Source organism: Nyctereutes procyonoides, unplaced genomic scaffold, assembly GCF_905146905.1.
Source record: "Nyctereutes procyonoides isolate TBG_1078 unplaced genomic scaffold, NYPRO_anot_genome, whole genome shotgun sequence".
Classification (NCBI taxonomy): Eukaryota; Metazoa; Chordata; class Mammalia; order Carnivora; family Canidae; genus Nyctereutes; species Nyctereutes procyonoides.
Window position 1 is genome coordinate 65,076,060 of NW_026575051.1, and position 26,895 is coordinate 65,102,954.

Below are 26,895 nucleotides of genomic sequence, written 5' to 3' on the forward strand. Positions count from 1 at the left end.
TGTTGAATGCAACTTGGTAGTATTTTGTTGAGGATTTCTGTACCTATGTTCATCAAGGATAGAAAATATTTTTAGATTTATCAATTTGGTCATTTAAAAAAAACAAGTACATTGACATCTTCAGTCCCTTTGTAACTCCACTTACACTACTTGACCTAAGTCCACAGTAAAATACAGAAGCCAACAAAAAGCACTGTCGGAGAGACTGCAAGCTCATAAAGAGGGGTATTTATGGTGGCTCTTTTTTAACTAAGGGAGGGACAGTTCTCAAAATATTTTTCTCTGGTTTCCCAGTACAACTGTCCACCCACCCAGGGCTTTAGCTACTATTTTTCTCAATATTCTGTCTTCTAATCAGATTCTTTTCCCAAAAGTAATTATCTGTCTGCTCTACCTTCCTGATGATGGCAGCATAATAAACTGTTCTGTTCTCTATACAATGCCCTCAGATTTTGCGAAATAAAGCATAGCTCACATCACAGAAGCACTCAATTTTTTCAAACTGCAAACACAGCTGATTACCATACCATTAATTCATTAAGCTGACTTGTACAAATGGTGTGTGACAGGCACCATGCTCCATACTCAAATTAAAGGAATTTTATCAACTTTTTAAAAGTGTAAGAAAACAAATAATTTTGGCTACTTATTAGTGCTTCAGTATAATACCATTACTAAGACTTAAAGGACTTAAAAGTTGTGTAATTTTGGTATAATTCATAAATAATAAGCTTATATATGTATATATATATATAAGCTTAAAAAGACCAATGATACTAACATAATTTTTAAAAATTCAATGAGTATAAAGTTTCCTAAACATGATTATATCCCTTAACTTTGCAAGTGGGAGGTTGTGTCATAGATCCTATTACAAATCCAATAAAATCTGTAACCCTTCTGCCCTGGAAAAATGCACAGCTACAAATACACATAAATTCTGTGTATAGTTTCAGGGGCCCCAGATTTTATATCCTAACCTAGATAATAATTCATTAAATTATAGGTGACTGACCCTGAGTTGACTATATAAAGCTAAGTTACATATTTATGCAGAGGAACACATGAAAACACAGGCTTTTTATTAAAAAAAAAAGTAGCTTTAAAGTAACATCTACGGTGTTCACTTGTTATAAAGTAGGTTAAACATAGGTTTTACACATGAAAGCCAAATCCCAACTACATCCAAAAGAGAAGCCAGAAACTATGAACCAGAAAATTCAATAGCTGGTCTAACTCCTCTAAAATAACCAGACTTCTTTCCTTTAAGCTAGAAACTGGTATGAAGAAATAGGAATGACCCAGCTTATTATTATAATGGACAAATAAGGGAAGAGAAAACTATCCTAAACAGCCAAAGCAAATTCTAAAAAATTTTAGAATTCAGGGATCCCTGGGTGGCTCAGTGGTTTAGTGCCTGCCTTTGGCCCTGGAGTCCCGGGATCGAGTCCCACATCAGGCTCCCTGCATGGAGCCTGCTTTTCCCTCTGCCTGTGTCTCTGCCTCTCTTTCTGTGTCTCTCATGAATAAATAAATAAAACCTTTAAAAAATAATAAAAAATTTTAGAATTCAGTTCAAAGCCTATAAATGCATTTCAAAAGCTGCTTGAGTTATACTTAGGCTGTTAGAGCTATGCATAAAATGGGGACTTCAATCACTCAGAACTTATATTTAGTAAAATGTACCTTTATCTAACTCATTTATACTTCCACAAGTTATAAGATCTTGAAGTTCTGGGTCCCACAGTCATTTTATTTCTTCATTTGCCTAATGGACCATCAACTATTTAAGACATTTTACTTATAAAATATTCTACAGCTTGATCATGTAACTGAGTTAAAACCAAAGGCCAGATATTATTCTTCTGTACTTTTTAGAATAGTGACCATACATCATAAAGAGTCAGATTTCCAGTAACCTGAGAACAAAATCATCAACTTAAAAATGTTACAATACTTGAAAACTGAGGAAAAAAATAACTGTACCAAAAGCACTAAAATTAAAATTACTAATTAAATAGTCTTAGCTATCTGATTTTCCTGAGTATCTTCAGTTCTTTTTAAATTACCCGAAGACAGCAATAAAGGCACTGAAACACTTGGACAATGAGAATAAATGCTTGGAGGAGACACAATGAAAAAGAGAGGAGACATCAACTGAAAGACAGCAATCTGGAGGATATCTGCTATACAGAAAAGAAAACGTAGTACACACTTCAGGAAGCTCCTGAAGGCACTGCTTTATCGCAGAATCCTATTCACATACATAACAAGCAACTCAAAAAAAGAAGGGAGAGGAGGCACAGTCAATATATACTTTTATTAAGCACAAAATGAGTATTTCCCAAACTTCTGTAATTCATACACCACTTTCACAGTTTGCTATTATATCTGAGTATCCTATCATTTACTTCCATTTTTAAAACTAGCTTACAAAATTATACATCACGGAGTCCTAAAAACAGACATCTTGTCTGTATTTTACTCTTTAATTTAACATAAGAGCTATATGGGGATATGCCTATCAGTCCTGAAGAATCCAGCTAACTTTTATCTCTTGTAATATTAACACTCAAGAAGGAAAAACTACTTCCAATTTTATATACTCTATCCTGTTTCTCCCAAATTAAATTAGTCTTTAGTTAGCTTAATGAGACAAGCTACATTTCCAAAACAAGAGAAGTAGATCTAGCCTAATAAAAGCCTAGAAATGAAAACAAGGTGTTAAGTGTATCCTCTTCTAATCAGCATGCTTGGAAAATAACTCCATTAATGTATTACCTACTACTTAATTTAACAAACTTCATGGGCAAAAGTACTACTCTACTCTAAGTTACTTAAAATTCAAGTTTAGTTAAATTAGCACTTTAAGGTTGTCAAGGTAGTTTCATAAGTAATAGACTCAACGCATGAGGTCAGCATTTAAAAGTGTATAACAACTGTTTCATTCAAATAAAAAGCTACCTTTACCACTCCTAAAAATGTGTAATGGGTTCAATGATACTTACGCTGCATAAGCTTTTGCTATCCTCATGAACATAACTTCATCACCTCCTTTATCTGGATGATATTTAAGTGACAGCAAACGATATTGTTTCTTAATTTCTGCTACTGTTGCCCCCTAAAAGGAAAGCTTTGTTTTAATAAAAATATGCACAATGCTGTAAAACCATAATTCATCCCATTTTGAACTTTAAATATAAACTATTCATGAGATGCCTGGGTGGCTCAGTGCTTGAGCATCTGCCTTTGGCTCAGGGCATGATCTTGGAGTCTTGGGATCCAGTCCCACATTGGGCTCTGCATGGAGCCTGCTTCTCCCTCTGCCTGTGTCTGCCTCTCTCTCTGTGTCTCTCATAAATAAATAAACAAAATCTTTAAAAACAACAACAAAAAAAAAACTACTCAATATTTTCAAAAAGAGAAAATGCTTTCATCCTGTATGTTTGTCCCATAAATTTCAGCCCATGTATCTTTTAAATAAAAATATACTTATTTTGTACAATATATTTATTTTATTGAGCACCTACTAGGAGTCATGTGATTTAGTAGGCACCAATAATTTAAGAATGAAAACCACACAATGCCATACTGAAATAAAATAAAATAAAAGGATAGTAACATTTAAATATCAAAGAATTATCACAATAAATTAAGTCTGAAGAAACTCTCAAATCAAAGGTTAACTTCCTTTCTTTTTTTTTTTTTTTGGGAGGGGGGTTAACTTCCTTTCTAAGAAATAATCTGAAGAACATCTGGTTTCATTTGTTTATCAGTATTTTAATTTTAAATGCGTAAGTTTATCTTAGCTTTTCCTAATTAGACTCAATTTCTATCAATAAATTTTTCATATTTTTATGGCATTAAATTGTCCCTAAATATTTTAATCTTAAAAAAACTCTTTGATGATTATCACCATCACAATAAGAAAAATCAGATATGCAAATTTTGCTTCTATAAAACATAAAACTAGAAAACATGGTTTGTATTTGTATTATATTAATATCTGGATAAAGCCACCTACTGAGCAAATAAGTAAACAAAGTGGTTCGGGAAAAAAAATGGAAAGAGCACTAGATTCAGCTTGGCTAATAAGAAGTTATGGGACTCTAGACAAGACAAAAATTTTCCAGGCCTTGTTTTCTCCATTGGCAAAAAAAGCTAGATGATCTCTAGCATTCATTTCAATTCTAACTTTCCACTGATATATCTAAAAGACAAATTTTCTACTGGGATGCATCAATCAAGTTCAATTAAGAGATCACCTAAGGAGTCTATCCAAAGTTAATCTGAATTTCCATTAACAATGAAACAATGAAGTTCTTTATAAGACATAAAGACTTAACACACTGCTTTAGTGTTAATTAACACATGATCATGAGATTTTTACCACCCAACATACATGATCCTCCTGGTTTTAACTTTGCATTAAACCAATCTTATAAAAATCTTTAAAAAATATACTTCCTAAAAATAAATAAAATAAAAAATATATTAATTTCTTATCTCATCTTCAAATATTCTTATATTTCGCAATTTCAAAGTAAACCTTACAAGGATGGAAATTAACATCTGCAGCTTAAAAAACATGTATATATTAGAATAATGGATAAGATACATACCCAAAGTCTGATTTCTTTAGGCACAACCCAATTTTTTAGGATATGGACTTATAGTGTCTTCATACAGTCAATAAACTACTGCACATTATGTAAAAATACTACTTACAGGATCCAAATTTAATACTTCATAAGGATTGTATTCTTGGTATTCTCGGTCTGTTTTGGAAACTTTGTATGCAAGAAATAAGAACAATGCCCATCCTGCAAGCAGAACTATTTTCCTGTTTAGGAAAAACATAAGTGAAATATAAATAAATACATCTATGTAGTATTCCTTTAAGAGTCTATGCAGACATTATGGCAGATCAAGACAATAAAACAATCTAAAGTGTTTTACATCATTGACTCCATTCTACAATCTCTTGAACAGTGCCCTTTTTACCTTTGAATTCCCTAGAATCTATAGTGTGCATCTAGATCTTGCATGTAATATTCCCTCAATAACTATTTACAGAACTTTATGTATAGAACTTAATGTAACTTATTAACTAATGGTTTTAATTTGATCAAAACATATTAATACTAAGTATTTAATAAACCATTTAATGTAAAAAAAAAAAAGCTGCTCTTAACCTAGCAATTAGACTTTTAGTAAGATAAACTGCAAAAAATAATGGGTCAATTGTGCAATGATGAATGAATAGTCTTGTTTATAACAATTAAACTTTGGAAACAAATTAAATGTCCATTTATATGGAACTAATTAAACAAACCATTTATAGGAAACTAAATAAACCAAGACACAGCCAAATAACTAGCCAATACAGATATAAGAAGATGTACATAATAGGATAAAAATGGGATATAAAGGAATATATAGTTTGAAAAAAAACTTAACAATTTCTCTCCAATATGTTGTTCAGTAAAAATATTTAAAAGACTGATATTACCAGTGTTGGAGAGGCTAAAGAAAAAAGAAACTACACTCTGAAGGATGATCTGGCAATAAAGTATCAAAAACCCTGCAGAAGTACACACCCTTTTAACTATCCATTTCAAGAAACTTAGAAATAAACTAGAATTAAGCATATAAAATATAAGGAGGGCTCTTGAGATGAGCACTGGGTGTCATACTATATGTTGGCAAACTGTATTTAAATATTTTTAAAAATAATAAAAAGTAAAATTTAAAAAGCATATAAAATATAAAAAGCTGATTACAGATACAAATAACAGAAAACACACACAGAGATGTCCACCAACAGAGTAGACAAATAAATTAATGGTATATTAGAGATATCCATCAACAGAGTAGTAGACAAATAAATTAATGGTATATTAATGAAGTAAAATGCCATCTAGCCAATAAAAACAGTATTTGCTGTGGAAGACTATCTACCTTGTATTGTTAAAACAAGAAAAACAGCTTTCAAAGGTATATGTATAATATAATGCTATTTTTAAAAAATAAAAGTTTATTAAAAATATAGAAGATAAATCATCTTAATAGTGGTTATCTTTAAATGATGGAATTGAGTAATTTTTATTTTTTATACTCTTTATATCACAATTTGTTATGCTAAACAGGAACTGCTAAACGCATAAAATGAATCACACAATGCCTAACCAAACAAAATGAGAGTGACCTATTTTCAAAGATAGAAAATGTTCCACGTTTAATTAAGCTAATTTGGTAGAAACCTACCTTATATATGTTTATTTGGAATGAGCTTCTCGGATCAAGTTCCAACTCAACTACTGACCTTTATCAACCATTTAAAAAAAAAATCCCCATCTCCCAAGTTCCCACCATCATGCTTTTGCTCTTGAATCTTTCTACCTAGAATTCCCATTCCCCAGATCTGCCTATCTAAGCTCTATTCATCCTTCAAGACTCACTTCAAAGCAATCCTTACCCTTGTCAAGGTGATCAATGGGTAAACCAGGGTTACAATCACAAAGAAGCAAAAACCATGATCTTTTTCCTCTAATTCACTGCAAGCTCCTTGAGCACTTGGACAGGATCTTAGAAGCTTTGACTAACCCCAGAGTAGCTTATACACAAGTGGCATTCAGATGTAAATTTCTTTCCATCTGACCAAAATAATGTTCTAATCCTAATTAAGTACCTAATACTGCAAACTGCTTTCCACACTACCTATATCCCCAAAGAGGAAAAGGATGCCCTACCTGGAAAACTCCCACTTTTACCTAGCTATCTAGGGAAAGGTAATTAAAGAACACAGGCTCTGGAACAAAACTACTTGAGGTCAAATCCCAGCTTCACAACACTTATCTTGGAATGTTGCTTTGTCCTTTAATACTCAGTTTCCAATTTTTAGAGTGGGTTTGAGAATTAAATGAGATAAAGGTATGGAAAGCACCTAGAAGGCACCTCACAGATAGTAAATAATTCCTCTTAGCTGTTCTTAGTATTTCTTACCCAAATTTCAACCCTGAGTGGGAAGCCCTGAATCTCAGGCCAGAGTTTAGCACCCTTCCTCTGTTCTGTCATGGCACCCCCCTCACAGCCCTTATTAAACTCTATTATCACTACTTGTTTACTCCACCCCTTTCTCCCACAACTGTCAAGTTGCTGAACCACATCTATTTGTTAATTACAATATATCAGTTCCTGATATAATACCTGACACATAAATAACAGGCACACAATAACTACTTATGGAATAATGAAAATAATTTACATAGTAATTTTTAATTCAAACCCAAAGCTTGCTATACCCTTGATATGCTACAGAACACTTGAAAATCTACAAGTTAACAATTCTACATTTTGTTTTGCCAATGCCCCAAAAGGCTAAAAAACCTCAGAAAACAAAGATAAAAGTAAAACTGAAAATCACTAAAACAAGATTTAAAAGCAATCATGAGTAGAAGAGGAATCAAAACACCTAGGATATGTTATACCCCATGACAGAGACTTTACATGTTGCACCTGGCTCCCTGAGCCCAAGAATGAAGAAAGAAGTTCTTAAGAGAACCCTGGAGACTGATGACAACTGTAACAACCAATACAACCATGCTTTAATTTCCTGAAAGCCAAAGCAAAGGTGAAAACATAATGGATTTCATCATCATGATTTATACCCAATTTTTTAAAAACATATTTAGGTCCTGTGAAAAGATAAGCATTTTTCCCTACATACATCATCAGTGATCAACTTGTGAAGTCTTGTGTTTTTACTCTAGGCATATATTAAAGGTCATTTTGGAAGCAACTTCCAGAAATTAAAGCATTACATAATGACTGCTTAATTACAAAACAATGCTTTAAGGTTAATTAAGTAGCACAAAGGTTTTGATGTTTCTTATCTAAATTATTCCTAGTTATCCACTTAATTCTTCCTTATTTATAAACATCCCTTACTCTGTGCTTCCATTTAAGTAAATGAGTTTACTAATCACTGAAGAGACCTTCAGAGAGTTGGGTTTTTTCCTTGAAAACTGAGGTTCGGATACCCACAAATTACTGACCAAAACTCAAAAAGGAAGAGATTGGGAGGCCAAAAATATTTGTCTTGCTACCTCATAAAATTTATAATTTAAAATGAAAAGCAAAAAAATAAAAAAAACAAAAAAATAGAATAAAATGAAAAGCAAAGAATCAACTGTGAACATAAAACTACTCCTGTAAACACTAATTCTGCCTTTTAGTTTCACATCAATGAAGAACTCTTAACATGAAAGCTAATAGTTCCCTCCCTTTGCAAAGAAACTAAACCAGGCAAAGTAAAACCTTACAAAGAAAAACTATTTAAACTCCTTGAAGTTACACAGATATGCTGAAAACTATCATCATCATTTAAACCAAAATTAAAAAATAAATGGTTCTACTTTTGCTAATTTCCTTTGCTAGTTCCTCCTCTTATCTACTGGATAGACAGATATAAGTAATTCACAAGATACAATCCTCCAATGGCAACTTTTTTACCTATCAGATTAATCTATTATCTCAAAATTGATGACTTGGGGTGAAGGCCCAAAGCCTAGGCTCTAAAGCTTACCCCAGAACCTCACAAAATCAAACAGGCCTCTAATTTAACAGGCTAATGGTTTGTTTAATCAGATTGGCCTGCCAAAATAAGGGTGACTAGTCCCCACTCGAACACTTCCAACTTCAGGACCACAGTCAAGTTACTTCATCTTACTCTTAATTTTTTTATTTGAAAAAAAAATAGCAAAAATATCTACTTTGAGATAATAATAAAGTTATGAGATAACAACATATAAGCCCCTAAGCACAGCATCTGGCACATAGTATGTACTCAATAAACTTTAATTATCACTATGAAATGCAAACTTGATTATGTCACCTCCCTACTTTTCATAATCTTTTAAACATTTCCCCATAGTCTAAGGCAGAATTCTAATCCTGACAAGATGCACAAGTTCTTCCTTCAAGATTTGACTTCCCCTTCTCCTTTCCTCCCACGTCAGTACATTCTCTCTCCTCTGAACTTCTAAATCACTGTTTATAAAACTCCCAAATTCACATTTTAGCCCTACTAAGACTACAATTTCTTTAAACATATGTTTTGTTCATCATTATATCCATATTTTTGTTACCTAGCAAAGAATAAGCACTAAGTACTTTTTTACTGAAACCAATTACTTACTTTACTGTAGGAATTATATTTGGCTGGGGTTTTAATAACCGTAAACGATACCACATACATCTTCCATATACTTTTCTGATATTCTTTAATCGAATTTGCTCTGTCAAAAAAAATAAATAAATAGGGTGTTAAGTTAAAGCATTTTTCACAGTGAAGGCAAAACCAGTTAATACTATACTAACCATTATTATTATGCTAAAATTTTACTGGAACATAAAAGACTACCTAATCAAATAACCTTTAAGAAAAATTCACATTATAGGTTAATTTTTCTGTCACTCAGAACAAATGATCTACCTGGAAAATTTTGTTCAACTACCAGGCAATCATTTTTCATGTGAGACTTAAATAACTTCTAACTGAAAAACACAAAAAACTGACTTGAACCCAAAATATTTAGTCACATAATCAGTAATTTCTCAGAAATTCTCTCTTCCCTTCTACTATAGAAGGTACAAAAGTATAAAACAAATGAAACATGCAGCTTAGTAGAGGAAGCTAAGCAGAAATAGTATTATTAAAAAAAAAAGAAATAGTGTTATTCAATTATGTAAATAATTATGTTAAGTTAGAAAAACCACCCAAACCCGTGAGAAGTTAAAATAGGTTCATATAGGAATGAGAAAAGGCATTATTTTACTCACCAGGAAAAATGTGTAACTCAATTAAAAAGGAATTAAACCAAGCCAAAATATCATGTATCGTTTTACTAAACTCATTACTATCACTTGAGTAACACTCCCAAGTTAAAAAAAAATGTTTTAAAATAAAAATGTACCTTTTTACAAAGATGGCATGCAAAAGCAAAGAAAAAGCCCCTCCCCCTAAAGCTGAAGCCTAAACAAAGGCCTGAACACCAAGAAGGCAGTGCTAAAAAGTAACCTCAGCTACAAAAAAAAAAGGAAGATCTGCATGTCACCCACCTTCTGGTGGCCCAAGACACTCCAAAGGCAGCCCAAATATTTTCCTTGGAAGAGCAACAAGCTTGATCACTATGTCATCATCAAGCTCCCCCTGAGCAATGAGTCAGCCATGAAGAAGATAGAAGACAACAATAATTGTTGTGTTCACTAAGGATGTCAAGGCCAAGAAGCACCAGATCAAACTGATTATGAAGAAGCTCTATGACACTGACAAGAGCCAAAGGTCAACACCTCGATCAGGCCTGATGGAGAAGGCATATATATGGTCCACTGGCTCCTGACTATAATGCTTTTGTTGTTGCCAAAAAACTGAAATCACCTAAACTGACTCCAGCTGGCTAATACTAAGTAGAAATTTTTTCACAATACTAGAAAACTACAAAACCACACTACTTAAATGAGATTTTAGATAAGAGAACATACATTGCATACAACAGAATGTTCCAAAGCTACCATGTAAGATGTCCAACTACCCTGTTAACCTCCATGCTTTGATGAAAGCATCCACACCGGAGAGGTATGTGGCAGGAGATATCAGAACCAGGTGTGATGAAGACAGATCAATATACAGGAAGGAGTGGTGACAGAAAAGAAGATTGGCAATATGCAGGGGAACTGATCAAATAAGTTAACATACATAACAGATAACTGGAATCAGTTTTTCACTGTCAGAGAAGGGAGATACACACATGAAAAAAATAAAAAGAATGAATCCTATGGTACTGAATTGGAATTAAAGATATCTATAGGGACTAATAGATTTTCATAGAGAAATACAGATGTATTCTATACATATGTATTCACTAACACTATTAAGTGAGCCTAGGAGCAGTGAATGAGATCAAAGCAGTGAGAACATTGGCACTTTACTGCTAGTTTCTAGGTTCTAAATACCATTCTCCACTAACAAGAACAAGGGATCCAAGTGTCGCTCCACAGACTATTACAAAAGGGAAAAGAATGATTTTACAGTGGGAAAGTATGGTAGGCTGAACAACTGCCATCCAAGATGTCCACATCCTAATACCCAGAAATGGTGAATGCATTATTTTACAGAAATAGTCTTTTAACAGAAAAGACTTCACAGATTCAACAAAATTAAGATGAGATGGGGAGATGTATCCTGTTATCTGGATGAGCATAATATAATCACAGGGGTCCTTATAAAGAGGAGGCAGGAGGACCAAAGACAAAGAAGATGATATGACAATGGGAGATGCTGGAGTGACGTCCTCTGAAGATGGAGGGAGGAGTCATAAGCCAAGGAACACATGCTGTCTCCAGAAGGTGGGAAAAGGCAAGAAAGCAGACTCAACTCCATAGCCTCCAGGCAGAACCAGCTCTACCAAACACCATGATTAGCCAGTGAAACGGATTTTGGACTTCCACCCCCCTGAACTGTAAGAGAATAAATTTGTGTTGTAATAAGCCATTAAGGTTATGATAATTTGTTACATCAACAATAGGAAACTAATGCAGAAAGCCTGGCAGATATTATCTTAATCAGGTGATCAGTGAACATCAGTAGCAATGAGACAAAATGCAATCACATACCATCTGACAGAATGCAATAAGAGAGACACACAACATCAGTTTCATAAAATTTCTGCCTAAGATATATAACCTCAATCTAATCATGAGAAAACACCAAACAACCCAAATTCAGGTTCATTCCCCAAACAATTGGCCTGTAATCTTCCAAGTCAAAAAGCTGAAGATGTGTTCCAGACTAAAGAAGATTAAAGAAACGTCAACTAAATGTCATGTGTGATTCTAAACTGAATTTCTGCTATAAAGAACTTCACTGAGACAAGTGACAAAATGTAAAGAGTCTGAGAATGAAATGACAGTAATGTTAACTTTTTTATTTTCCTGGATAAATTATGGACACTTTTGAAAATATCACTGGTGATTTTTTAATCTATATTTCATTAAATTAAGCCTCCACAGTCTCCCATTTTCAACTATAAAACCAAGGGGAAATTTTAATAAGGTTTTAAGAATAATACTGAGGTTTCTATTAACCAGATGGCTTGACCTATTCAAAGGAATGATATTCTCCCAATGTTTCTGAACAAAAAAATGTACACATGGTTTTCAGCACCGTAATTTTGCACAATGTGTATGTGTACATTCTATGCCTCACTCTTCCGATCCAAAACTCAAATCTTAACTTTTTAGGATAATACTGAAGTCAATCAATTAGTACTACAAGCTATGGTTTACACAGTAACACACTGGCATTTAGATTTCCTGCACAACTAAATATTCAGAGCACACATTCCAAATCTCTACATCAATGACCTCAAAGTCAAAGTAAATATCACAAGTAAAATCCTTCCAGGCAGGGTTTTAGAAGAATCTTGGAATTAAAACAAAAGTTCATTTTTAAACTTCTAGTTTAGAGAATGACTAGTGTCATGCCTAGTAAAACTTATGTTAAGTAATACCATTAACTTATGATACAGTTTTTAAAGAAATTATCCACATTTGTAGAAAAGGGGAAATTACAAAGTCATAAAACAATTCTGTGATTTTAAAAAACAATATAACATATTATGATCACTCTCAACAGCCGAACATAAAAGTTTTTATGTCTGTGGAAATAGTACAGGTTTGGGGGAAGGTTATTATGGTTGTGCTTCATAAGCTATATAATGTCTTTGCTAAAATAGTCACAGCCATCTGTCTGTGCCAGAATGATCTGTCAGGGTTTAGTATAACTGAGTGAACTCTTAGCACCATATTCCTAGAACCCAAAAGAGCCGAAAGAATGTTAACCGGAACTGAAGTCTTCAAACCTGTCTGCCTAATCACTGCAAAAGAATTTTTAAAAATCATGTATCTACTTGTAGATTTCTAATACAGCATCTCAAATTTTTTATCACAAAGATGTCATTTTTGACATGAAATTGACATGTTAAAACACCAACGAAACACACCACGAAAACACACCAACGAAACACACCAACGAAATCTTTAAAGCCACAGCAATTTCATACCTACCACCATCCATTCACAAAACCTCATGAACAAGCCAACCCTTCATTTTACATCCCACACATAGTTTTATCCTAATGTGATATATTTTTATCCTGACAAACCATTTCTTATAATACTGACACATATTTCTTAAAATTAATTTTTTATTCCCTGTGACTATGAAGTTTTTCCTAACTTTTTATTTTGAAAATCTTCAAACCAAAAAAAAAAAGAAAAGAAAATCTTCAAACCTTCAAAAAGTTTAAAGAATATTACAATGGACAATATATCTCACCTATATTCACCAAATGTTAACATTTTGCAACTCCTGGATTTTCCTCTAATTTCCTTTTCCCCTCTCACTTTTTTTTTAACTTCCTATAAATTGCAAGCATCAAGATGCTTCACCTCCAAATGCTTTAACACATTGTAAAAGAACATCAGGAAGTTTATCATACTCAGGTTTGACATCTATAAGCTTTTATATGTTAAAATTTGTTGTACTTTTTTTGGTGTTACTAAGATAAATATTATAAGTTGATAAATTACTAAAATTAGAGAAAAGTATCTGCTATGCTGTCACTTATAAGCTTGTAAAAACCCCATAAATCCCAAAACTTATTTTTAAAAATGAAAAGTACACTTTTGCCAAGCTGACACAATTTTAGACAAAGTAGCTCTACCTTCTAATTTAAGTATATTTTGTTAAAACTCCAAGGTGAAGACTACCTTGCATCATTCAATTTATAGAAAATATACCCTATATAACCAAATTGGCAAAGGCAGCCCTCATTGTTAAATTATTTAGATAAATCAAAATCAAAGAAAGTATGGGGCAGCCCGGGTGGCTCAGCGGTTTAGCGCCGCCTTTGGCTCAGGGCGTGATCCTGGAGACCTGGGATCGAGGCCCACATCGGGTTCCCTGCATGGAGCCTGCTTCTCCCCCTGCCTGTGTCTCTGCCTCTCTCTCTGTCTCTTGTGAATAAATAAATAAATAAATAATCTAAAAAAAAAAAAGAAGTATGACTTCAGTTTTCAGTGCAAATATACCACTATATATTTTGAAAATAATACCTGAGAAATTTATGAACATGCCTCAAATATAGATTACTTAAATTAATAGAGCTAAATGATATAAAGAGGACATAATTTACTTAAAAAGAAAAAGTACCACACTTCTCTTCCCAAAATTCAGTGACTGCTAAAACTACTCCTAAATCCCTCAGGGGTCCAAGAGTCAGGTTATATTCAATAATCCAAAAAGTCTAAAAAGAGAGATGCCTGAGTGGCTCAGCGGTTGGGCATCTGCCTTTGGCTCAGGGTGTGATCCTGGAGACCTGGGATTGAGTCCCGCATGGGGCTCCCTGCAAGGAGCTTGCTTCTCCCTCTGCCTGTGTCTCTGCCTCGATCTGTGTCTCTCATGAATAAATAAAATCTTTAAAAAAAAAAAAGTCTAAAAAAGATATTATACATCAGTTTTCTAGACACCCAAAGTCTTTCTACAGCTAGTCGAGAATGTATTACCTCACCATGATGATAATGGCTCACTCACTGTTGGGACAATTTTGTTTTATTAATTTGAAAAAATAGTAAAACATGTTTTACTATAATAGTGCAGTCTGGGTCCCAGAATGCTTCAAAATGAGAGGCACGAGAGTGATAATTTGATAGTGAAAAATTAGGAATTGCTGCTCTAGGCCTATAGCTCAGAGGTAAACAATGTAGACAGGATCTCTTTTCTCTTGAAGCTTTCATCCTAGTGTGGGGGAGATGATTGACATAGTTCATATTAACAATAAAATATTAGATAGTGCTATATACTTATAGCTCAGGCCTAAAGCATCCTAATCTCAAAATACACTAAGAGAAACTAAAGCTTCTGTTATGATCTTAACTGGAATCTGAATGCCAAAATGTGTCATTCTCAAGGCCAAGTCAGAACCATTTGGATTTGGGACAGATAGAGGACCGACTAAACACTACTTGCCACCACTACTACACCAGTGCACATGATCACAGATTACCTAAATTGGAAAATTCAAGAAACCTGAGTTTATCTGTCACCTACACTCGAGAAGGAAACCCACGTAATTTGTTAAATACCGTACTGAAAGTAAAAAACAGAATGGGAGTATATGTATATGGAATGGTTTTAAGTGTATCCGTTGTTAACCGTCGTGATCACATAGCTGACTGGGAGCCAAGGTTCACTATTGCTGCCCAGCATCATGAGAGTACTGTACCACATATCACCCACCCAGAAAAAGACCAAAATTTAAAATTTGAAGCAGTTTCCACTGAATGTATATCAATTTCACACTTTATAGTACAAAAATCGTAAGTTGAACTATTACAACCCAGGACCATCTGTATGATATTTTATAGTATGTAATTTTTTAAATATACAACTAAAATTTTTTCATTAAACATTTTAAGTAAGAAAGCCATTATCCGTAAAAGGATATATAGGCAAGGTAGCCAAAGAACTATTTTCATCTCATTAATAGGAGAATAGTAAGTCAAGATCTTGTCATTTCTCTGCTTAAAAACCTTCAATAGCTTCCCACTGAACTTAAAATAAAATCCGAACTTCTTACCTGCTCTGCACCCCAGCTCCCTCTCTAACTTTATCCCAGATTTCTCCTCACTCTAGCAAACTCCTTCCATTCTGGTCTTCTCTGTTCATGGAATATGCCCAACTCCTTTTTTGCCTTAAAGGCTCTTGTACACACACAACTGTTCATCCAGCCAATAGGCTTCAGGTCTCTGAGACTGACTTCCTTTTGTCACTCAGCTTGAAGGAACATTTTCAGAAGACTGTCTCTGAATATTTCTCTACACAGTATATATCACTATCTAATATTTTATTGTTAATATGAACTTAATATGAACTATGTCAATCATCTCCCCCACACTAGGATGTAAGCTTCAAGAGAAAAGAGATCCCATCTACTTTGTTTACCAAACACTCGACTGCCTAAACATAATGCCTAGCACGTAGTAGGTGCCTAATAAATATTTGCTGAATGCATCAACTTTCTTACCTAGACCTTCCAATAACCTGGGGGATATGTATATATGTATCATACTTGGGAAAAAAAAAAAACAGAGGCTCCGAGAGGTTAAGTAACTTGCCTAAAGTTATAAATGGTACAATGGAATAGTGAATCATCACTAAAGAACAGATAAAGGACAAGGAAAACAAAAGTGAAAATAAACTATTGGGGCTACACCAAAATAAAAAGCTTTTGCACAGCAAAGAAACCAACAAAAAGGAAAGGTAACCTACTGACTAGGAGAAGACATCTGCAAATGATATGTCCAACAAGGGGTTAATATCCAAACTATAAAGGACTTGCACAACTCAACACCAAAACCGTAGTCATTCTCTTATAAAAAAATATAGGGATAACTTTTCATGACCTTGGATTTCCAATGGATTCTTAAATATGACAACAAAAACACAAGCAATAAAAGATAAACTGGACTTCATCAAATTAAAAACTTTTGGGGATCCCTGGGTGGCTCAGCGGTTAAGCGTCTGCCTTTGGCTCAGGGGCATGATCCTGAAGTTCCGGGATTGAGTCCCACCTCGGGCTCCCTGGATGGAGCCTGTTTCTCCCTCTGCCTGTGTCTCTGCCTCTCTCGGTGTCTCTCATGAATAAATAAATAAAATCTTTAAAAAAATAAAAAATAAATAAGAACTTTTGTGCATCAAAGGACACAATCAAGAAAGTGAAAAGATAATCTACAGAACGGAAGAAAATATTTTCAAACCATGTATCTAATAAGGGTTTCATATCCAGAATATATGAAGAACACCTACAAGTCAACAAAAAAAGATAAACAACTCAATTTAAAAATGGGCAAATTTTAAAAAATATTTTATTTAAATTCAATTTGCCAACATATAACACCCAGTGCTCATCTCCTCAAGTGTCCTCCTTAGTGCTCATCACCCAATTACTGGGCAAATGATTTGAATGGACATTTCTCCAAAAAAGATATACAAATGGTCAAAAGACAAATGAAATGATATTCAACACCATTTGCCACTATGGACACACAAATCAAAACCATCATGAAATACTACTTCACCACATCTATTACAATGGTTATAATTTTTTAAAAATCAAAAATAAGTGTTGAAGAGGATATGCAGAAATTGGGAGCCCATGTATGCTGCTGGTAGAAATGTAAATGGTGCAGCTACTACGGCAAACAGTTTGGCAGCTCCTCAAAAAGCTAAACACAGAATTATCATTACTAGCAATTCCACTCCTAGGAATATACCCAAAAGAACTGAAAATAAGGACTTAAACAGATACCTGTATGGCACTACTATGTTCACTACAGCATTATTCACAATAGACAAAAAGGAGAAACAAGCCAAGTGTTCATCAAGAGATGAATAAAAATGTAGTATATCCATACAATGGAATATTATTCAGCCATAAAAAGAATGAAGTTCTAATACATACTACAACACAGATGAATCCTGAAAAATTATGCCAAATGAAATAAGCTAGACACAAAAGAACAAATGTTGTATAATCCCACTTACATGAAATATTTAGAATAGACATATGTATAGAGACAAAGACTTGAGAGTTTTTCAGGGGCTGGAGGAAAGAATGAGGAGTTACTGTTCAATAGAGTTCATTTGGGATGATAAAAATGTAAAGAGCACATAAATGTAATGTGCACAACACCATAAATGTAATTAATTTTATTGAACTGTTCATTCGGAATAGCTAAAACTACACATTTTATGTTATATATACTTTTCCACATAAAATTAGAAAAAAAAAAGATTCCTCCTCAGTACCATCTCAAGTATGTCCCTTATCTTCCTATTGCCACCACCATTGTTCAGGCCCTCATTATTTCTTTTCTGCTTCTTAGTCTCTGTTCTTTCTCATTCTAAGAGAAGTTATTACATTAATTAGCATACAACAAACTGAAAAAAGACATTCTAAAATGCCCAAAAATGACATACTGTCAACCATAACCCATATGAACTCTTCAGCTAGGAATATAAGATTCTCCATCATATGACTTAAATCAACTTTCTGGCCTTTTCTCACTTATTCACTGAATTCTTTTTTTTTTTTTTTTTATTTACGATAGTCACACACGGGGGGGGGGGGGGGGGGCAGAGACACAGGCAGAGGGAGAAGCAGGCTCCATGCACCGGGAACCCGACGTGGGATTCGATCCCGGGTCTCCAGGATCGCGCCCTGAGCCCAAGGCAGGCGCTAAACCGCTGCACCACCTAGGAATCCCCACTGAATTAATTCTGCAAACTGATCAGTACTTTGAATACGTTCCATGCTTTCCAGCCTCTGTACTTTTCCTCATATGATTTTGTTTTTATTAAAGATTTTATTTTTAAGTAATCTCTACACCCAACGTGGGGCTCAAACTCACGACCCCGAGATCAAGAGTCACCTGTTCCACCAACTGGGCCAGCCAGGTGCCACGCTCATGGGATTTCTTTTTTTGCACTACCACCCCCACCATTCTACCCATTAAATCTTTCTCATCCTTTAGTCAAAATACCTCTAGATCCCCACTATCATTCCCAAGTAGATGCAAATACTTTTCAAAGAAACAATGTGATGGTGAGATGGTGTAACATTTCTTATCGATAACGTCTGGTAATAGGAAACATTCTTTAAAAGGAAGCCCAAGTATAATGTAGATTATTTGCTGTAACCTCCTTTAGTCTGAATAAAAAGTATGACTAAAGGAACAAACATCTGAGAAAACGAAAATAAGCCTATTTTTGTTTTTCAGATTCTTCCAAGATCAAGCAAGTATGCAATATGACCTTTAAGTGAAAGCAACTGTACGCAATGCATTTACTAATCCAATGCTTGTCACCACACCTACAAAGCCTAGTATGTTGTACTATAATTCATACTGCCAAGGTCACAGCTGGTTTCCTCTACTGTGTAAGCCTTAAGGGTATACATACTACATGTTTGATACCCCTTTCTGTCAGGATAGAACACAGAGGGGAATGACTTTATTTTCAAATGACTCAAACTTCTCAGATCTCTAATATCCCTTCAAGAGCTAAAGTCTTAGGAAGATTATATGCTCTAAATTAAATATGAACACTCATCAAATATATTCCTGTGAATACACCAAGCTGATTATTAGCCAGTTTTTTTTCCTGTTAAAATCCACAACAAGAGACTGAAATAATCAACCCTACTGTAATTAGAAACCTAGATAAATCAACAGATAAGGCCAATACTTCATGTTAAATAAAAATGATCATCCCCATCCTTTTCCCTGCACTCAATCCCAAAACTGATAAAAGTAGGTTATTACTGGGCCAATCACCAAACAGTTTTTGAGAGAGGGAGAAATAAGCAAACACAGAAATAAGTGAAAATTCAAAATCTGCACTCTACTCGCTCATTCCCTCCAAGGTACTTTTATATTCCATAAATAGTCCAAGCTGTCTTAGAATTCTCTAATCTGTCCATTCCGCTACATTTCAGTGGACTAATAAACCTCTGAAATGGACTCCATCTCCATCTAGTTTTTCCCCACACCCCGTAACCATCACCTCCCACTCTCCTCTGCCAAATCATTCTCTACACAAAAGCAAAACTGATCAAGTCATTACCCTACTTTAAAAACTACCAATAACTTACAAGATCAAATAAAAGCTTCCTAAAATGGCAAAACTGACCATGTCACTACTACTTAGAAACTTCCATTGTTTATCCAAGAACTTACAAAATAAAGTAAGTTAATCAGCCTAAAATGGTTGATTTACATTTAACTGCATGTTAAATCTTTACCATTTATTGAACATCTCCATGCCTTTGCATATACTTTCTCCTACCTAAGGAATACACTTCCCCCATTTACCTTTTATGACCTATCTCAAATTTCCTCCTCTGCATGAAACACCCAAAACCCCAAACAGAATTATTCATTCCCTCCCATGTGTTCCCACAGCAAGTTCCACTTACCATTTTAATACTTACTATAATGTTATATTAATTATAGGAGACAATATAAGAGTAATGGCTAACAAGAGAAATTCTAGCATTAAGACAGGATTGAGGGACGCCTAGATGGCTCAGTGGTTGAGCATCTGCCTTGGCTCAGGGCATGATCCTGAGGTCCTGGGATCAAGTCCCAAATCAGGCTCCCTGCAGGGAGTCTGCCCTCTCTCTCTGTGCCTCTCCTGAAAAAATAAAAACTTAAAAAGAAAAGAAAATACAGATTTGAATCCAACACCCAATCTTCCAGCTAGAAGCTATATGGCTTTAGGTAAGTTGGTTACCCCCTCTAGGACTTAGTCTTCTCATTAATAAGATTGGAATAATATGTGAGTCTAGCTCAAAGCACTACTACAAGTGCTTTCAGCACTACCCACCTTGGGGCAGCAAACATTCAAATGAACAGCAGCAGAGCTAAGATGAGGAGAATCACAATTACCTGTCTCAAGCTGGGGTTGGGCAGGGTAGGGCCTTCCCCACCAAGAGGTGGGACCAGGTCTAAATTCATCCCCACAGCTGGAGGGGTGGGGGAGGAAGGTAGTGAATACAAGGGAATGTTTCACTACCTTTGGATGATGTGATTACAAGCAATTTTTGTTCTGGTTTTGCTTTTCTGCACTGGGTATATAGAACATGCACTGAAAAATCTGATGCCTAGAAACGGCATCTAGCACAAAGTTAATGCTCTATAAATACCTACTAAATGAAGGAACTTCTAACTTCTACAGTGTGTTTGGTTTTGCAAGTATGTTTATATGCATTTATTGCTTTGCTTCTCATAATAACTTCTTATAGGACATATAAGATTAGCCTAGAAAATAAGGCTAATCTCAGAAATTTCTAACAAAATACGGACTAAACTAGAACTTAAAATCAAAACACACTAAAGCACTAAAAGTGGATTCCTACTCACATTCCCAAGTCAGAGAGCTGAATCACTTGTGCAGTGTTTGAAAGGGGGCAAGCAAAGAATAAAGAAATGTAACTTTTTTTTTAAAGTTTCAATAACCTGGGCAGACCCAGTGGCTCAGCGGTTTAGCACCACCTTCAGCCCAGGGTGTGATCCTGGAGCCCTGGGATCGAGTCCCACATCAGGCTCCCTGCATGGAGCCTGCTTCTCCCTCTGCCTGTGTCTCTGCCTCTCTTTCTCTCTCTCTCTAATAAATAAATAAAATCTTTTAAAAAATAAAAATAAAAAAATAAAGTTTCAATAATCTTTTCAAACCATGGGGGGGGGGAAACCTGAGTACAGTATATCTATTTATTTAATCCTCATTTTAATTCTGTAAAACAAATAACTGTGTCTATTTTACAGATGAGTAAATAAAAACAAGGAAGTTAAGTAACTTGCCTAAGATCATACTGTTAGTAAAGCAGCAGATCCAGGCAGGTTTCAAAACCAGGCAGTTTTGAAAAAGTAAGATCAAGGGTAAGGTCAAACAAGTTAAAAAAAAAAAAAATGTCAAGAAGTTAAAACAAAATCTTGGAAAAGGTAATGATAACATTTTATTTCAATTCAAAGGATCAATAAGCCTTCACCTATGGGAACAGATAAAAGCATGCTCTTGATTATTTGAAATTCTAATAATTACAAGCAGTTTTCTCTTGTTAAATACCATTGTAAACCTCTCTTATTAACATTGTTATAACAAATATACTCGGCTTTCAACTCTAAGAATTTTACAGCACTGCTCCACAGTAAGTGCTTCTTATTCTTAACTTTGTAAAACAAAAAGGCTAATGCACATATTAAAAGAAATAGACCATCTCCCAAAATGACAACTCCAGCAGAAAACCACTCTAAGGAAGTTCTCCTCTTTGCTAGCTACAATTTACAGTCACCTAGGGACCTTTGAAAAAACCCGTAACACAGCACCCACTCTGGACCAATTAAATCAGAATATCAGGGGGTGGCTAAAAGTGTTTTTAAAAGCTCCCCCAAGAGACTCTAATGTGAAGTCAGGGTTGAGAACCACTGTTTTAAGGAAATCTAAACCCTCTGTTATTACTTCATCCAGAGCTTTTGTCCATAATGGTCTGAAAAAGAATTCAGTCAACTTATGCAGTCAATTTGCAAACAGCCAGGAGGAGAGTAAGATAAATAGGACCCCTCAACTACTAAAAGGGGTATTAATTCTAAGTGCACTTAGCCCAGTATATTAGACAAAAATCAAGGCAAAAGGATTCCATTAGTGTTCTGGATAACAGTAACCTCAATTAATATATGAAATATGCCAACAACCAAGCTACTTCTATTTCTCAAACCCTAGATTTTACCATCTGTGAAATGGTGCCATGCTTTCTAATGGACTCTAGTCCAATAATTCCAGAAGAGCGACACTGAAAGAACTAAATCTTGAAACTAAAAGACCCACATGTATCAACTTTTTTAAAAAATTAAACAAAGATTACTTAAACTGAACTTTAAAACTATAGAATTACTGGCAAAGAAAATCTTTTCATGCTTGCCTACAGAGAGTGTCAAGACCACCATAAGAACTCTGAACTCACATGCCTACGTTTTTGTATTTGCCTACTTACGGTTTCATGGGAATATGAAATAAAATAAGCTTCAAAACCAAATATGAAAATATCCTGTTGTGTTAATCAAAAATATTACTACAGGTCCACATGCTTTATTCAAAACAAACATGCTCCATTCAAAAATTTCAGAATTTTTAAGATTCCAAAAAGACAGTAGTGTCTCTACCTTTACAAGCCCCTGAGGTCTAAAACAGCACCAATAATCAAAGAACTTAATATTCCAAATTAATACGCTATATTAATGATAGTTTTCTAAATGAGAAGAATACTGTAAGTAGCCTCTTAGTGATACAAATGACCCAATTATTTTTTCTGCAAACATCTGAAAAAAAAACTTTCTTTCTCAGAGCTTCAGGTGAACCTACTAATTCTAAGATTTCTCTTTGAAATTCCAAGACAGTGCAAATTGAATTTCATAAAAAAGTCCTTATGATAAAAACATCCTTTTAATAGCACTGTAATTCTAAAGAAACAACTCAATTATGTTAGATACACAAAAAGAGTCCAAGCGGTGTCCGCCAGTGTTCATGAAAATGATTAGAAGAGCATTTAAGCGTCCACCTTCGTTTTCACAGTGCAATTGTGAGCAAGGCCAAACACGCACATCAACACCTGCACATTTACTGACTGAGGCAAGCCTGAAGCAGAGAGCCAGATGTCAAGACAGAGCAAATCAACACCTTTCTATCTAGCAACGCAGAGACCACAGAGGACTTTGCAGCTAGGCTGACCAGGCTCCACCACAAAGGACAAAGTTACTTAAGCTGTCTAAACTCCAGCTTCTTCTCAGAAGGGCAGAGATAAGAGTAATAGTACCTACTTCATTGTGTTTTAAGAGAATTAAATAAAGTGACATCTGAATGCCAAACTTAGAGTCATTATTAATTCCCTACCACTTTTCCAAAGACCACTTCTATGCCGTGAAGGAGCTCATGTATCACTTGCCTGCAAGTTATCAGGCAAATTTTATAATACAAAACCCACCAAGAAAACAGGGCTTTCAAACTTCAAAAATCCAGTGTAGATTAAAATGACTAATTTCTGAAATCAGCAGCTTCTCAAAACACATTCTAACCAACCCTACCTACTCTCCTGGTACCCTTTTGTCTGCCACACGGCCAGCTGCACACACAAAGGGATAAGTGAAAATAAACCACTGTACTGAAAAGTGCACTTTTAACTCAAAATACAATGACCAGAATTTTTGATAATAGGTTAGAGGCTTTGCAGACAAGGGAAAAACCATCACAGTATTAAGATTTCTTCATTTATATACGACCCCTGTCCAAAGAACCCAGACAATTCACACACTTAGGAAAAGGAGGCACAACAGTCCAGAAATCCGATTTTCGTCAACTGTCCACTGAATAAGAAAACCGGTAACTCTGGGCAGATTTTTGCACCTATTGGATATTTTTAAACTTACTATCAAACGTTCTACAAAATGGAATGCTTTGTTATTTACCTTAAATGCAAGCTAATTCCATTATGTAACTCAAGAATTTTACATCTGAGCACTTGAGTCAGTCTTAAAACGTAACAAGCTCTCAGCTGAGTCAATGCTCCCCCAAAGGGTATATAACCTGGACAGCCTAGACTTCCACCCCACCCGGCTTCAAAGAAGATCTCTAATCAAGTTAGCATAACAGCGTAGCTCCTGTGATATGGAAAGCTCTCCCCAGATGCCAATACCCCCCAAAAAACCTACCAGTTACTGTTAAAATAACCCATTAGGCCCCGGCAGGCAGTTCCATCAGCTTTAGAGAGATCACTTACCGTATATCCTAGGACAGCGCACCATAAAATAACCCCGGGAAGGAATCTATGTTAGTTAGTTGGTGCTCAAATCCCAGGTGTTTAACGTGGGGGAAAAAAAAAAAAAAAAAGATTCAGGACTGAAAGCAGATGGACCAGCTGGCTACCTCGCAACTACCTGCAGAGGATGAACTACCTCCAAGACTCAATCCTCCATGCTCGCACTTTTTTTTTTTTTCCGCCATCAACAGGAAACTCCAAAGAGAAGGAAATAGAGAACGGCCTCTTTTTTTTTTTTTTTTTTTTTTTTGCAAAGGGTTAGGAAAACGGCATTGCCTCCCAACCCCAACCCCACAGTGTTAGTGAGCAAAGGATAAAGCAACAGGGGGGAAAGGGCCGCCGCGGGCGGGGGTGGGGTGGGGTGAGCGGGGGCAGGGGAGCCCCGCGGGGAGCCCCAAGCGCGACGGTGCCCTAAGCGGGGAGGCGAGGGCAGAGGGAGCATCGGGGGCTCCGAGTGGCCGCGGGCACGTCCGGCCTCCTCCCCTCGCCAACTCTGGTCTCACCTCCCCGACCCCCATCCTCCCCATCCCCATCTCGCTCCCTCCAGACGGAAAAATGTCCTATACGATCCGAGGCAGGGAAGACAAAGAGGCAGGAGGAGGCTGCAAGGGGCGCCCGGAACAATGGGTGCGAGCGGGCGAAGCGAAACTCCTGAAAAAAGACAATGAGACGAGGAGCGGGGCGCAGCGGAGCCCGGAGCCCGGAGCGCGGAGCCCGGAGCGGAGCCGGGAGCCGGGAGCCGGGAGCGCGGAGCCGGGAGCCCGGAGCCCGGAGCCCGGAGCGGGGAGCGGAGCCCGGAGCCCGGGGCCGCCGACGCCTCTGCACCGGGCGGGCGGCTGCACCCCGACGCTGGGGGCTGGGCCGGGCGGGGGCGGCGCGGCCCACCGGCACCCGCGGGGCCTGCGCGGGGCCGCGGGCAGCGGCCGGCAGGACTCACCGGCGTTCTGGTCCCGGGGCCAGAGGTAGTAGGTGGCCGGGATCACGATGAGCCCCACGAAGGAGGTGAGGAAGTAGAAGAAGGTGTTCCCGCTGTCATCGTACTGGAACTGCTGTCCCGCCATGGCACCCCCCCCTCCGCCTCGCTCCGCTCACCGCCGCCGCCGCCGCCACGACCCCGCCGCTCTGCGCCCCGGCCCCCAGCGCCCCGGCCCTGTGTGGCGTAGCTCGGGCGCCGCCACCGCCGCCGCCGCCGCCGCCGCCGCCGCCTCTCCTCCCCGCCCCCACGCTACTCTCACGGACACGCCGCCGCCGCCGCCGCCGCCGCTGCCGTCGCCACCTCTCGCGAGAAGACAGACTTCCCGCCCCGCTCGGCTTTTCCCTCCCTCTGCCTCTCCCCAGCACCCTCGCTAAGGGAGACGTGGCGCGCGCAGCCGTGGAACTCCGCGAGGCCCCGCCCCTGACTCCGCCCCCAGGGCGCGGCCCCGCCCCCTTGCTCTTCTGTGGCTCCTCCCCCTCCGGAGCCCCGCCCCTAGCCTTGGAGCTCACCGGCTCCCCCCGCCCTTTCTCTTCCGCCTGCTTTCTCAGCGATCCAGCCGTGTCGGGGGGCAGGGGGGCGTTTTAGGGGGTTCCGGCAAAGACCCGCGGAGCAGTGGGTGCACGCGGCTCACCTGGCTGCGCCCGGATCCGCAGCTCTTCCGAGCAGAGCTGAGGCTTCCTTGCCTCTCCCTTCTCCCATCCTTACCTCACCTTGTCCTGCCCTCTCGCTTATTTAATTTCCCTGGTCGACGATAACATTTCTTTAGGTTCCAGGTCCGTTCCTCCAGTCCCCACATTTTGAAAACGAGGGTCATTCAGTGTTGGGCGGCGCAGGGGGGTTTTGTTGGCAAAGTAATGTTTGCTACTTAAAAGACTGAGGTCTGCACTGAGCCCATTTTGCAGATGGAGCTTCCCCAGGCGGACAGAGACGGTGACCTACCTACCCATCCCAGAGGCGACACGTTGTAGACACCAGGTCACCAGTGTCCTCTTTGACCTCTATTGCTTTATATAATTTAATCGTCAGTAAAGGGATGTCTGGGTGGCTCAGTGGTTGAGCGTCTGCCTTCGGCTCAGGGAGTGATCCGGGTCCGGACAGGGTTGCCGGCTTCTCTATCTCTCTACCTCTCTCTGTGTGTCTGTCCTGAATAAATAAATAAATAAATAAATAAATAAATAAATAAATAAATAAATAAATAAATAGATAAATAAATAAATGAAATCTTTTAAAGAAGAATAATGATAATAGTCAGTAAACCCCTTGGAGTAAATCAATGCATGCTCCCTCTCCAGATGAGGAAATTGAGGCTTAGAGAGATCGCCTAAAGTCATGCACAGTAAAAAAAAAAAAAAAAGAGAAAGAAAGAGAAAACAGAAAAAAGGTCTGGGGATTCAAACCCAGATTACTCTGATGCCACAAAGCCAGTGC

General features: G+C 37.1%; 1 protein-coding gene across 1 annotated transcript in view; it reads right to left on the reverse strand.

Annotated features, from left to right (window-relative positions):
• SEC63 (SEC63 homolog, protein translocation regulator) overlaps positions 1 to 25,588 on the reverse strand; it is a 73,740-nt gene extending 48,152 nt beyond the window's left edge. The window contains exons 1-4 of the mRNA XM_055330323.1: positions 25,429 to 25,588; positions 9,200 to 9,299; positions 4,729 to 4,843; positions 3,009 to 3,121 (exon numbers count right to left, since the gene is read on the reverse strand). Of these exons, the coding sequence (XP_055186298.1) occupies positions 3,009 to 3,121; positions 4,729 to 4,843; positions 9,200 to 9,299; positions 25,429 to 25,552 (452 nt within the window). The 5' untranslated portion in view covers positions 25,553 to 25,588. The remainder of the gene's footprint in view (positions 1 to 3,008; positions 3,122 to 4,728; positions 4,844 to 9,199; positions 9,300 to 25,428) is intronic.
• Between the last annotated feature and the right edge of the window lie 1,307 nt (positions 25,589 to 26,895).